The sequence below is a fragment of the Eutrigla gurnardus genome (assembly GCF_963514095.1).
Source record: "Eutrigla gurnardus genome assembly, chromosome: 6".
NCBI classification, from domain to species: Eukaryota; Metazoa; Chordata; class Actinopteri; order Perciformes; family Triglidae; genus Eutrigla; species Eutrigla gurnardus.
This window is the reverse complement of record NC_139920.1, coordinates 31269294-31283662: the sequence shown is the minus strand read 5'-3', so window position 1 is coordinate 31283662 and position 14369 is coordinate 31269294. Positions and strand designations below refer to the sequence as shown.

General features: G+C 42.9%; 1 protein-coding gene across 3 annotated transcripts in view; it reads right to left on the bottom strand.

The window, feature by feature from the left end:
* Nucleotides 1–804: 804 nt before the first annotated feature.
* pip5k1ca (phosphatidylinositol-4-phosphate 5-kinase, type I, gamma a) overlaps nucleotides 805–14369 on the bottom strand; it is a 44306-nt gene continuing 30741 nt past the window's right edge. For 2 of the 3 annotated variants that reach the window (XM_084012516.1, XM_084012517.1), the window contains 4 exons: nucleotides 14020–14139; nucleotides 10825–11089; nucleotides 5353–5442; nucleotides 805–3972 (listed from right to left, as the gene is read on the bottom strand). In XM_084012516.1, the coding sequence (XP_083868642.1) occupies nucleotides 3970–3972; nucleotides 5353–5442; nucleotides 10825–11089; nucleotides 14020–14139 (478 nt within the window). In that variant the 3' untranslated portion in view covers nucleotides 805–3969. The remainder of the gene's footprint in view (nucleotides 3973–5352; nucleotides 5443–10824; nucleotides 11090–14019; nucleotides 14140–14369) is intronic. The other variant, XM_084012518.1, reaches the window with a different exon arrangement.

The window sequence follows — 14369 nt, the reverse complement described above, 5'->3', positions numbered from 1 at the left end:
TGTAACGCCTTTCTAGCTAACTAGCTACATAAGGCGATTTACACGGCATTCCGTTACTTTTACCCGTTCATACACACATTCATAATTCACTGATTGCAGCATCCCCACCTCCTCCATTACCATCTGGTACGCTGCTGCCACAGCCAAGTACAAGGGCACACTTAAGCGAACCATGCACTTCACTGATTGGCTGCGACCTGCAATCTGCATGCCAGACACATCACATTAACTTATTCATATATGTCTACAAAAGCTACTTTAACGTGCAGCTTTGGGACTATATCTCTGTACAGTCTGTATGCTTTTGTATGCTTCTTACTGTGAAGCTTCTGCACAAAACTGCACAGCTTTCATTTAATTCAGATATATTTCACATAGCAATTTTCTTCTATTATATATGTATGCTCCTAGATTTTTGTAAATACTTGCTTTTATTTATATTTTACTTTTGTATGTGAAAACCTTTTTGGCAGAAGTTAAAAACACAAACAGCTGCAAGGGCAAATCACATTGATACATTTCATTGTTTGGTATTGATCTTATATTTTCTATTTAATTTGGCTTTGTTACACATAGTAATTACATATTTGGTGTGCAAATAGAGCAAAACTGAAGGTGAATCTTATCTTATTCGACCCTTGAAATAGAATCAAACTTAAGTCTCCAAAACACTGTTTTTGTTTGAACGTTTTGTCATACTTAAATCATGCTTTTGAGGTCCCAAATCTAAATTCACTTGTACAAATGGCTCTTTCCCATTTACGATTAGATGGCCAACGATTTCAAGGAATAAAAAGGAACATCTCCATGAACAACAATTCACAGAACTGCTTTATTTTGTATTCATTCTGATTGAGTCCAAACACACACACATACAGCCATCTATTTATCCTCGCGTATAAATAGATGAATATACACAGATATACATAAATACACATTTCTGGTATGCATATTCATTTTTGAAATCATGCTATGTCTCTGTAAAGGACTCTCCTTACTGGATGAGGGCACACAGCGATTTGAAAACACATACACAACACAGCTGGAAGTATCCCTATTGATTTGCATGTACAGTAAGACCCACAAATCTCTCATTGTTGGATATCTTACAAAGAAACAGCTGTGGTTTATAGACCATATATATACAGCAGCTGCATCTCAATAAACACACTGAAGAATGTGGTACAGTAAATCATGTCGATTGCAATCATTTCTTGCCCAGCAGCAAAAATAAAACCAAATAAAAATAATATTCTCCGATTCAAATGGAAAATATATTTGTATATCTTTATATATGTATTTATAATTTTTATGTACATATTCTCAGGAGCACAACTATGAGAAAGAAAAAATAAATACAACAGCACAAGTGAAAAAAAAAAAGAATACAAACGACAGGCCTACACGTAAATTTTCTCAATAAGGCAATCAAAATAAACATAAAAGCTAGACTGTACAAAAATATTGCTGCTATGGTCTCCATCTGATGAACAACAGCAAACTGATTACAACTGGCCACTGCACGTCATGGGAACAAACCGATTTCTATTTTACAATGTCTGACATTTATGTGTCCTCCCTCGAACACTTAACACACACCAGAAACGCACCAACCGGCTGAAGATACAGTTTCTAAAGTTACGATTTATTTTTATTTTTTTAAATCGGCTTGTTGAACTTCAAATTAACTCTTACTCCAGAGTCCTTAAGATGTCAGCCACAGAGAGACGACAGTAAACACAAACCCTCCAATGAACTGATTTCACCAACACACACACACACGGTAACCCTAAAAGAAACGCTGCATAAACATCGTCACGTGTGAGCAGTAAACGTGACTTGTTTATTTGGCCTCTATCACCCCTTCATCTTCAGGTCCTCTTGAGAAGTGCAAACAACATTCAACTCATTTACAAACTGCCGCGTCTCACCGAGTCGACACGCAATGTACTGTGTTCATTCAAATATTACAAGTAACAGGTACGACATCGACTGTAAAATACTACGACTGATGCTCTACATCTACAAACATCTGAAAGTGTCCAGTCAGTGGATTTTTCTTATTTTGACCATGAGGGCGACCCGATGTAGCGACTGTCACTGATATGCTGAGTATTTTTTCCACCTACGGTAAAATAAAATATGTAATGTCTATTGTTAAAAAATTATTTGTGTGCATCTGTCCAAAAATAGGGCAACGCTGGAAGACATTGCAATGTGATGGTTACTATACGATGACTTACAATGTCAACGATTGCCTCGTGTTTTGAAGGCAAGTGCGTAAGCCGTTTCCACAAAAGAGGTGCAGTGAAGAAAAAAGTGGTAACACTGATTTACACGACAAGTCACGTGATGTAAAAATAAACAAAGTGTTGGAGGGTAAAAAGCTGCAGGGATGGAATTATAGAAAATGTAAAACTTAAGTTCTTTGGATGCAAAAAAAAAACAACAATCCCAAAAACATTTCAGCTTCTTAGAGTGAAAAAGTACCAGAAAACGCTGAAGATTAGAATGAAATATAAACACATTAAATAAATAAAAGCTCACTGTAGTAAAATAAGAACAGAATAACAATAAACAATTATGCCACAAATGATCCAACTCATGATCACTGTATATATTCACTTAATGAAAGGATGTGTTTGAATTCTATCCTCTGCAAACTAAACTGCATATATGCACAACTGGAAATGTAAAGACGATGCAAGTTGATGTTCTTTCCGTTTTGATTGGTCGAGCGACCGGTTATCATTGTAACTCCAGTTCTATGAGCACAAGCAGAGCCCTCCGACACCGAACATTCACTCTTCACTCAGCACACTGAAATCTCCATGTGTGCTGTCAGGTGGACGTGGCAGGCAGCCAGAGACCTGGGCAGGAGGAGCCGCATTGCATCGCCAGGGTCTTGGACGATCTCGACCCAAAGGTCGCCACGCGTCAACGTGAAGGTGATCATCTGACTTGTCGTGGCTTCCTTTACAGCAGTTGAGAGAAAGCTTGGTGCCAGATGAGGTTACAGTTGAGGTGCAAAGGAGCACTAGTGGGCTTATTCTTATGAGGATTAGGATCTGGCTCATGTACCTCCGGGGCTAGTTGATTTAAATCATATCTCTTCTGTCACTTAAATCTCATTCACACGCTCTTAACAACTGGTTTCAGGAACTTGGCACCTTGTAAATTGAATTAACTGCAAACTGTCCGAAAAAAATGATCAGATTTCTATTAGCTCTTTTTCAGGTTTTTTGTTAACACTGTCTCTTACAATTTAATCAGCTGACTACAAACTTTTTCAGGTCACTAACCAGACTTTGACACGATCTCTGAGAGCCAATCATATAATGAGTCCGGTCTCAACTTTTAAATGTATATCATGTCAGTTGACCTCTAGCTCCACATCTCATTTCACTCTTAAATGAAGTCTCCTGATACAGGACATGCAAATCTCAGTGTGCTGCTCTGCAAAGTGAGTGGGCGAGCCTGCAGAGCCTGTTAAGAGTGCAGTGCTTGTGCGAACCAGAACTGTACAATGTCTATAAAAAGTATCCGCCCCACATGGAAGTTATGGCGTTTTGTTATCTTCTAACGCTGAGTCAAAGGGGATTTAACGTGGCCATGAAAGTGGAATACTTTTCATAGGCACGGTAAGTTACTACAAATCTTTCATGTACATCAGACATATAAGACTACAGCAGTACACACACTGTAAGTTATTATTAAATTGATATAATTTTCATTTTGTCGAGGGTGAAAAGGCAGGGATGGTTGGAAATCAATGATGTTCGTCACCGTCAGGATTTCCCCCCCCCTCTCATAACCCTGGCCGCTTTCCCCCCTCAGTGTTCAGTTTCTGTATGCATGTTTCACATCCTGGTTCAGACAGAGATCCTGCTGCTACCGCTGAGGTCCGGACCTCAGACCGCCGAGTCCTCCCTGCTGAGATGTTCGCTCCTCTCTGCCAGAGAACAGGGTTTACTGTTGGAGACAGACAGAGTGAATGTATTAGGCAGAGTGTTTTTATTAACACATGGGGTAAAAAATGAGTCTCGCTAAAGACAGTGAAACAGGGAGACATCGAATTAAGAATGCAAGGAAAACGGCACACAGCACACACCCCGGAGTACTTGACAACCAGGAAGAGTGAAATATACAATACAATAAGTTTGTGTTCCCTAAGATCTACGCCACTCTGATTGGCGCCATTTAATCAAAGCGTGAGCGCTGATGCCACATCTAATACCTAATATCTTGGATCAACTAATGCTGTAAAGTAGGAATTTCCGGAACCAATGCGACATATTTTAATTAATCCATTTCAGCTTCATAATGCAGATGAAATACTGGCCTCTTGGGTATTTAAGCAGATGATGAGTCATCTATAACTTGTAGCAGAAGTGTTTCAAAGTGTCTGCAGCGAAGAATTATTTTAAACTGGAAAACGAAAGAACACAGTTACTTTCGGCATGACCAAGATGATAAGGAATCGTGTTTATATGGAAATGGAAGGTAAGGTTAAGCACATTTTTGTTTACATGAATAAAATTTAAATATTTTTTTGTCACACGTGTCTGTGTGGATTGATTAGATTAAGATGAGGCTGAGAAGATGAAAAATAAAATGAAGGGGGAAAAAAGCTCAATGGTTGATGACATCTTGTCAGAGCAGAGTGTGGCTAAAAGGTGCTACACTAACCAAAGAAGACAAGCAGCCTGCGAAACACAGCCTCATTATACCTCTGAAGGAGCCATCCGACGCCGTTTCTCATTTAACTTGAGCCAGTTTGTCAGATTTACCTGACAGGCAGATGGGTAGGGGGGACATTAATCTCAGGAATCACTGAAAATAAACTTTGAACTGCCTCAGTAAACTCAGTTACCTCCCAACAATATATTATTGCATGAACAAAAATCGCACACGCTGCCTACAAGTGAACAAAATGCCACCCGTGTTGTGTAAAGTGTGACTAAGTTAAATGGATCTGAGCTGCGGGAGTCTGGTGATGCGTGAGTGTGATGGCTTTGCAGTGGGCCGATGCAGCGATGTGGTAAATAGCGAGCAGCTTGTTGTTGGAGGAACACAGGATGGCTGGTGGTGGGCTCAATGGTCACGCCAACCGCAAGCGACCATTTCCACCCACTCACCAATGAGGGAATGAATGCTGTAATGTGTGGGAGGGGGGGGGGGGGGGGGGTGTTCTGGAAGCCCACCATTGGAAGTAACCATTGACTTTTGAGAAGCTTTTGTTCTACAGTTACAGCAGAAGCTTCTTGTCCTTGTTCCCACTTAACACCTGATGATCCTCGTCTAACGGGTTTTTCCTGTGCTTTGTATTTTAGTCCGATGCTTCTCACTTACTGTCTCTCTTTCCCAATCCCCATCTGGCAGGGCCTTAGACTCTGAGCCATAGTGTAGCGGAGAGTACACCCAGGTCCTTTCGTCTTGAGGCTGTTTTTACACGCCCGCCACAGCAGGGGGGGCCAGAGGGACAGAGGAAAGGCCAGAGGCACAGAGACAAGCAGCAGGGGCAGGCAGGAGAAAGACACAGGAGATCACAGGAGAAGAAAAGACAAGACAGGAAATGAAAATTAGGGATGCATATAGGAGGAAATGTTGCTGAGAGACATCGGAAAGTGTGGACTTGACATATCAAGTAGGTGTTAAAAAAACAAAACGTCAAAGGATGTGTTAATCCTTTTGGCGGTTAGCAGACTTGAAACACAGAGATGAAAGATTTTGGCAAATAACAGGTTGTAGCGGTACAAGCATGTTAATATTATGAGGGGGTCTGGTGTTTTTAAATTATATTTCTCAGTGTTTTGCCCCATTTGGACTAACTCCCGGGAAGCAAGGTGGAGTGTGCAGATCGAGGGATAAGTTGATGCATCGGCCAAACGGGGAGTATGAGCAGTGGGAGGGAGGGAAGAAAGCCAGGATGTCATACAGAAAGAGAGAGAGCATCCTCAGTCAAAGCAGAACAGGATGAGGGTTTTTTCTTTTTTCTTTCCAACAAGCAAAAGTGCTCTTTGCATAATGTCTATAAAAGCTTCAGTCGGTCCCTTGCTACTACTGCATGTAGCAGCCCTTTAAAAGAGGGAAGCAGCTTCAACACGGAATGTTGGCATGGGTTGATGTCTCTCTCACACACACACACACACACACACACACCTCAGCACGCTGGAGCTAACAAGCTATCCACACAGGTGCGATGGGGCATGAGGGAGGCTGTCAGTGAGTGAGGAAACAAATGGAAATGTTTTTTCTTATAGTTTCAACACAATCACTGAAACAACTGCAGCAACAACACTTCATCAAGTCAACAGCATTGTACTCTAATAGCCAGGACAGCGTCCACCTAACAACACACCAGCACCACCTCATCCAAATCTTACTTACTGCCAGCTGGACTGGCAATTCCTCCTCAAGCGGAAAGGAGAGACCACCCAGGTCCTCCCATCGGGAAACTGACAACAACAGCAGCGCGTGGCACAGGACAAAGAAAACAGTCATGTCCAAGTGTGGCAGAGGAGTGAGGAAAAAAAAAAAAGAACAGGAAGCATGCTGAGGTGAAAATGGAAAAGATTGTGACTGTGTGGAACCGGACAGAGATACGCTGGATGAGTCCGATTACGGAGTCGGGCAGCCACTCTGTATTCCACACAACGCACGAGTATCACACCACTTTGCTTATGACTCATTAGGACAATCACAGGAATTAGAAAAGGCAGAGAAAAGTGAATAACCGGCACTAGCAGTGATGGAACGGTGGGGAGGAGAGGAAGTGAAGATGTAGGAGAGCGGACAGGAGAAAAAACAATCAGATGTGGAAGACAAAGGTGAAAGAGAGCAGAGAGGGAAATCATATGGAGACACATCTGTGACGATACACACACACACACACACACACACACCTGTGTCCTGCTGTGTCTTCAACAACCCCCGCCCCCCCCCCCCCCCCCCCCCCCCGATCTCCTGCATGAAAACTCAACATATTCCCTGACCTTTCCTTCTACACAAACGGTATAATCTTTCAATTTCATGCCATGATTATCCTGAATAAAAAATTCACAATGTTATCACAGTATCATATTTATTGAAATATGCTTAAAACTACACATGCTGGAATTACCTTATCTTCCATTATGCTGAGAAATATATTTAATACTTTTTTAGTGAAAAACAAACAATCTTAAATAAGGTAAGCCCCAGTCCTGCATAAATAATGCTAGTTTGTTCATTCTTACATGATAATTACTTTTTTTCAGGCTCTAGTTTTACTTTCTTGGACCCTCACGAGAAGATATTCATGATCATCCAGATAATAGATATTCACAATGATCCAACTTATTGCCCTTTATCGCCAACAATCCTTAAATCCATATTCAAGACAACGGGCCCTAGTTTCGTGGCGCAGCGCAGGGTGGCGGAGCCGGCGTAATGCAAGTTTCGACCCGCGCAGCCTTGCGCACGGTCAGTTTGGCAGTTTGGTGGATCGCCTGCGCCAAGATGGGTGTGGCGGCGCAGCAGGGGGAGCGTCACAGATTCAGCTTGGCGTAGCGGAAGTTTCGTGGCAAAAAGCCTCGCCGAGACTGCGCTGAAAGCTCGCCAGCTCCAACCTGGTCTACTCTCGGCGCAAGGCGTAAATAAAGTCCATTCATTCAAGGCGAATCACAGCTGGCGGAGTGGAAGTTTGGCTGACGGCGCGCAGTGCGCACACGTCACCGAGACCTCACAGGCAGGTTTCCACAGTTCCAGGCACATTTAAATGCAACAAATAATCACAACAAGCACTATTTAATGCAACTAATTGAATCAACACGTGAATTTATATCTATATAGATTGTCCCGTCACATCTGACGTCAGATCAAAGGCGGATGGCACGCGTAACGGAAACTCAGCCTCTCGGACCAAAACATCTCCCTCTCTCTCTCCTGTTTTTTATAATAGGCGAATTGGACTTGATGTAGCCGCCTGCAGCGCGCTACCTAACGTGATGTATTGTGGGTTGAAAGCGATGCATGATGGCTAGAATTAGGCTTGTTTGGAATCAAGCATGCGCATGCATTTGCCTCGCAAAACAAGGCATTCTGGGAAAAAAACGTCACAAATGCTGGTGATAACTTCCCTTTGCGACATGTCACATGACTTTAAAAACTCGCGGTATCTCCAGGGTACCTCCCTTCGCATGCTTTTCTCTGCAGATGGTCTGAAATAAGTGCGGACATAAGACACTCCCCTCAACGTTGCCCTAGTTGGTTAGAATTATCACGTGGTATTTCCCACGTGAGAAAATTCCTCAGCCTCCGTCAACAACGGGACTTCAAATGCCTCGGCTCGAGTTCGTCAGCGACGAAGAAAGCCAGCGCCACTGGGCAGGCCATATTCTTTGTGCAAAGTCCGTGAAGTTTCCCCTGGAGCGACAGTTTTTGTTATGTATATAATTATTAATAAAGTTTAAATAAAAAAAAATAATAAAAAAAGTCCGTGAAGTGCACCTGTGTTCGACTTGGACGTGGTGGGAACTTGGCGTGTTTATGACGAGTTCCGGTGGATCCTCTCAAGTCTCGTGCATGCATAGGCGCAAATGCATGCGATCCGAAACGCAGCCATTATTATGATACGCACGCACAGCGCAGCGCATCGCGTGGTGGGAGCGGCGGTGCTGCTTCTGTCATCGGGTTGTCAAGTGACGGAACTTGCACTGAACCGCCCCTAACCCATTAAAGGAGAGGAGAGGAGCTCATTTGATTGGTGAAGATCCAGCGCCAGTTCCTCCATGAACCTCACTGTGGGAAGGTGGAAATGGGATCGTTATATCCTTTTCCCAACTAATATTACCAAATATTTGCAGTTTTACATCTTTCTTTGTTCTGGTCTGTCATGTGGTTACTTCTTCTGTGATATGCGTATATATTCAGTCTCTTTTTCAAACTCAAACCAGAGTAAGCTCCAATATAGAGTTGGTGATTGTTGTGGAAAATGTTGGCTGATTTGCATCTAAAACATAATTCAGATTAGCTAATAGCAGTTCCTGTGAGTGGATTACTCTGATACTGAAGAAAACAAAACGTGATGATTCTCAGGCATTCTGGCGAAACACAACATTTCTTTCCACTGTTTTGCTGAGGATGTACAAATCTATATCCCTTTTAAAATCCAAGAGTAAGGATACATTGCAGCCATTGCTTGATTTCTTATCTGATATAAAAACTTGGATGGACATACAAGGTCATGCCTTTATTTCTTCACGGCTGGATTACTGTAACTCTTTGTATGTTGGTGTTGACCAGTCGTTGCTCCGTCGCCTGCAGCTTGTGCAAAATGCTACCGCTCGTCTCCTGACTGGAAAAAGAAAGTCTTGGCCTCGCTACACTGGCTCCCTGTTCGCTTCAGGATTGATTTTAAACTTTTGTTATGTGTTTTTAAAGCTTTAAATGGACTGGCACCGCTATACTTATCTGAAATTTTACACTGTCACACTCCAGCCAGAGCGCTGAGGTCGGCAGATCAACTGCTCCTGAAAGTCCCCAGGACCAGACTAAAAACCAGAGGGGACCGAGCCTTTGCGGCGGCTGCCCCGAGGCTCTGGAATAGCTTGCCTTGGCATATTAGATCAGCCCAGACCCTAGAGGTTTTTAAGTCCCTATTGAAGACCCACCTGTTCTCCATGGCTTTTAATTCAGGCTGAGCATGACACCCGTCTACTGTATTTTATGTATATTTTTATTTATTTATTTTTATTATTCTCAATGTATTGTATTGTACTGTTTTACTGAACTGTACAGCACTTTGGTCGACCATTGGTCGTGTAAAATGTGCTCTATAAATAAAGTTTGAGTTGAGTTGAGTTGATGACGGCCGGGGGCTTTTAGTAGGAAGAGCCTGTAGACTGATCAGGTGCAAGCTGCAAAAGCTTGTTACTCACACAAAATTAGCTGCAGAGTGTGTCCTTTTTTTGACAATAACATTAGACAGGAACTTCCAAAGTGACGCAGCATGCCATTATCACTGCAGTAACACTCCAAACCACAGCACACAGTGGAATACACTGTGTTTAACAAAATAGTTCCACATTTTGGGAAAATAAACTAATTTGCTTTCTTGCTGTGAGTTGGATGAGGAGATTGACACGCTCATGTCTGTAGGCTCAATATGAGGCCAGCAGACGGTTAGCTTAGCTTTGCATAAAGATTGGGATGCGAGGAGAAATGGCTAGTCTTGGAATTTCCAAAAGTAAGAAAATCCCACTAGCACCTCTAAATCTCACTAATTAGCACATTTAATGAATTTGTTTCATCCGTAGAAATAATAGGGGGTTATGAGCCAGAATATGCCGGTAGCGTTGTGTCAATCTTCTCATGTAACTCAAACCAAGATTCACGATAAAATCTGATTGAACTGAGTGCACCACTCACAAGCAATAACCACACACACTCTCATCGCCATACCATCCTGAGTCGCTACTCCCTTCCTGCGGTCCTTTGTCAACGCCTCTGTGGGAGATCATATAGCTCACAGCTTACCTTTATGATCATATAAGCATTATTTATTACCAATACATGTCATATCAGCAGATGCACACTGACGCTGGTTAAATATTAAAGACGATTTGATGGCAAAATAAAAATGGCAAACGGATGAGCAGTTATGGGAGATACTCTGAGATGCTCTTAAATTTAAACGATTTAAAAGAATCTACAAGTATAAACCTCTGTGTGTGTGTGTGTGTGTGTGTGTGTGTGTGTGTGTGTGTGTGTGTGTGTGTGTGTGTGTGTGTGTGTGTGTGTGTGTGTGTGCGTGTGTGTGTGTGTGTGGAGGGTTTTACTCACAAAGTAGATATCTGTGATTGGCACGTCATCCTCATCATCGACCGAAGCCTGGCTGGTGCAGCCTGAGCCGGACACCTGGCTGGCAGTGTCTCCCTCCACCACCACCACCTTGGGGCTGGACGGGACTTCACTGGTTGCCCAGGAAGAAGAGGGAGCAGCTGGGGCAGGCGAGGAAGAGGAGGCTGCTTCAGGAGCTGACGAAGAGCTGGAGGATGCCGCTGCAGCAGCATTGGCGGCTTCTGCGCCAGTTCCTCCATGAACCTCACTGTGGGAAGGTGGAAATGGGATCGTTATATCCTTTTCCCAACTAATATTACCAAATATTTGCAGTTTTACATCTTTCTTTGTTCTGGTCTGTCATGTGGTTACTTCTTCTGTGATATGCGTATATATTCAGTCTCTTTTTCAAACTCAAACCAGAGTAAGCTCCAATATAGAGTTGGTGATTGTTGTGGAAAATGTTGGCTGATTTGCATCTAAAACATAATTCAGATTAGCTAATAGCAGTTCCTGTGAGTGGATTACTCTGATACTGAAGAAAACAAAACGTGATGATTCTCAGGCATTCTTCTGTTAGATTATAAGATGTGCTTCTTTACTATAATTTCTTAGATGATTTATAGCAGATTTATGACTCAAATTGTGAGGCGCTGCTGCAACTGTTGGCCAAATTAATTCAACCAAACTACAAGGACTGACACAGGTCCAGCATCTTTGCCTCACGTCTGGTGTCCAAAAACAATGTTGCGTCATTATTATAAGGGCTCTGTGTGGTTGGAAGGAAATAAACAACCTGGTTACCGACACACAGCGCGTTGCCAACAGTGACAGCCATTAATTGGGTCACTTGCCATAAGCCACTTTCTCTGCAGCAGGGCAGAGGAACAGGACCAAGCTATTCGAGAAAACCGGCTCTGGCTAAATCTAAACAGATGTGTGTGTGTGTGTGTTTGTGGTTCAGCTGCCTAAAGCTCAAAGATTTGCCAGCTGGCTGTGTGCTGCCACAATCCTGTATTGTTCCTGGCCAGATCATCAACTATTAGAAAGGATTAAGGTGCATCCACATTGCTTTCTCAGCTTCTGTGTTTGAGCTAAGCTCCACCAGAGGAAAAGCCCAGCATTCGGTCACGGAGGCAAAAAAAAGCTGAGTTGGCGTCTCAAAGACAGAACGGATTGGCTGAATGAATGAGGGGGGATCGGATGGGGGGCTGCCATGTGGAACGTCTGTCTTTCCCAGCATCTCATAATTCATTTAGATGAATCTTTAAAACACTGCCCACAAACTGAATCTTTGTCTCTCTGTGTTCCAGACTCCCCATCTTTCATTTGCTGCTCTCATCTTTCTCTCTGCCTTTTTTTTTGCTCCTTTACAAGAAGACTATTTTTGTTTTTCTCACCCTCCAGTCTCTCTGCACACATTACTCTTTCTGTCTCGTCTTCTCTTTGTGTCTTTGTCTTCCAATCGGCGCTACTTTCTTAAGTTAGCGGCAGCTTGGTCAGATGGTAAATTCAGTCGCCATCACAGCTCCTTTCACCAGCCCCCTCCCTCTCGGCCCCATCCCCTCCTTCCAGATCCCCCCGGGCCATATGTCTAGCCACGGCCTTCTCAGCATCAGACCCGATTATTCACTTGATCCTCACTGACCTGACCCCGACATAAATGTGAGCCCCACTGCCATGTTCTCATCTGTTTGAATTTACTTTCATGTGGCTTGCACCGAGGCTAAGGTCGAATGGACCATGCTTTACAAAAGGAAAGGAGATAATGCCGTCCCACCATTCCTTTGCCGCAGCAACATTTAAAAGCGCTGCCTCCTTCGGCCATCAGTAACATCCGCCGTTTCATTGTTCATCATGAATAGATTGAGAACATCCTGCTTAGTGTGACTCTATTTTGGACAGGAACACTTCATTGAAAGGTACAGCATGAAATTTTTACTCATTTTCTATGAGTTGTAAATAAAGTTGGTCAAAACAAACATCTGCCGTAGCATAAGTGCACTCAGATTCTCTTAGCACCATGGTTGTCTTTTTCTTACGAAGTCTCCTTCACGTATTCTCTAGGCCTCATGACGTTTTCCATGAAGGTCAATGATAAGTGATTAAGAAAAGATATAGGATGTCATTTATGACTGTTTTTTGTCTATTATGTTATGTTTTTCAGTTATTTTTCTCCTGCTTTCTCACTCTGATGCAGTTTTACTTTCAAATGAAGCTGCAAAACCAAGCAAATTAAATTAAAAACCTGGTTGGGATATGCAAAGTGTCAGGTCATCCCAGCCTTTATGGGAGCAGCCCCGGGGCCTGCAGGCTTCCTGCCCCACTGCCCTACTTCTACTGACTGGTTCCCCCAGGTCACCCCATAAAAAAACTGCTCACACACAATGGAAATTTACATGCATGTACGCACTTTCTCATAACCTAATTACCATAGAGTAGGTGCCTAGAGCGTGTATATGTCCATAACAGGGGACCCCAGAGTCCAATAAATAAATGGATCAAGCTGCTTTCAGAGTTTGTGTATCCCGTTAGACAATGTGTGTGTGTGTGTGTGTTTGTGAGGCAGGTGAGATGTCCTAAACTAATAGCTGGCAGAGCCTAGGTGAGACACCGGCAGCAGGTTATTTATAGTGCATAGACAAACGTAGAGTCCTGTTTGTGATCGAGGTCATGAAGGACTCATTACATCTCTGCAGCTTATCCATCCTGTATCAGGGTCACATGTTTACAGCCATGACAGAGCTGACTCTTGTAGTCATTGTAAACAGTGAAAAAGTGTGGTTGTATTTATGGTCTATTCTGTACATATGCACACACGGTATAGTTAACACAACTGAGGGCTGCAACAAAGAGACATTTTAAATTGGATTTTTGCCATCCTTCACATGTGTCTTAGAAGTCTGCCCAAAAATTGTATTGTATTATTTTATTGCGCCTTTTAGAAGGTTTACTAATAAGCTTTACTATTACTTTTAAGCATTAAAACTACTTACAAACACTTGTAATCAGAGCATCATAGGAGTAACAAGTCGGACTCGCGATGGACAGTAAAAAATGTCTCAGAAGCAGCTCAAAGATTTGACTGAAGATGACATCCAGTCATTAATGGGAAGGTCATGGCACTGTAGAATCTGTACGTTGTTACTCATTATTAGAAAATGATCAGTTCTATTCAACCCTGAGTTGTTGGTGTACCTGGTTTCAGGTGAAGGCTGTAGAACGGAGATGGTGGGCTCACTGTCGTGCCTCTTCAGCTCCACCTCCACTGTGATGGTCTGCTGATCCTCCTCACGCACACGCAGCTCCTCCTGGGTCCTGGACACAAACAAACACTGTTATAATCAGGTGAATGTGAGATTGACTTGAACTCTTTGGGGCCTCAGCGGTAGCTCCTCCTCCTCCCCTCTATTTGCTAGATTTCCGTTAAGCTACTTATTTTAGTTACCTGAGTCTTATTGGATGTTTTGAAGTGGGGTTGTATGAGGTACTTATTGGTAGACAGTGTATTACCTACAGTGGATGGCACACCTCCAGTTTCGAGTAGC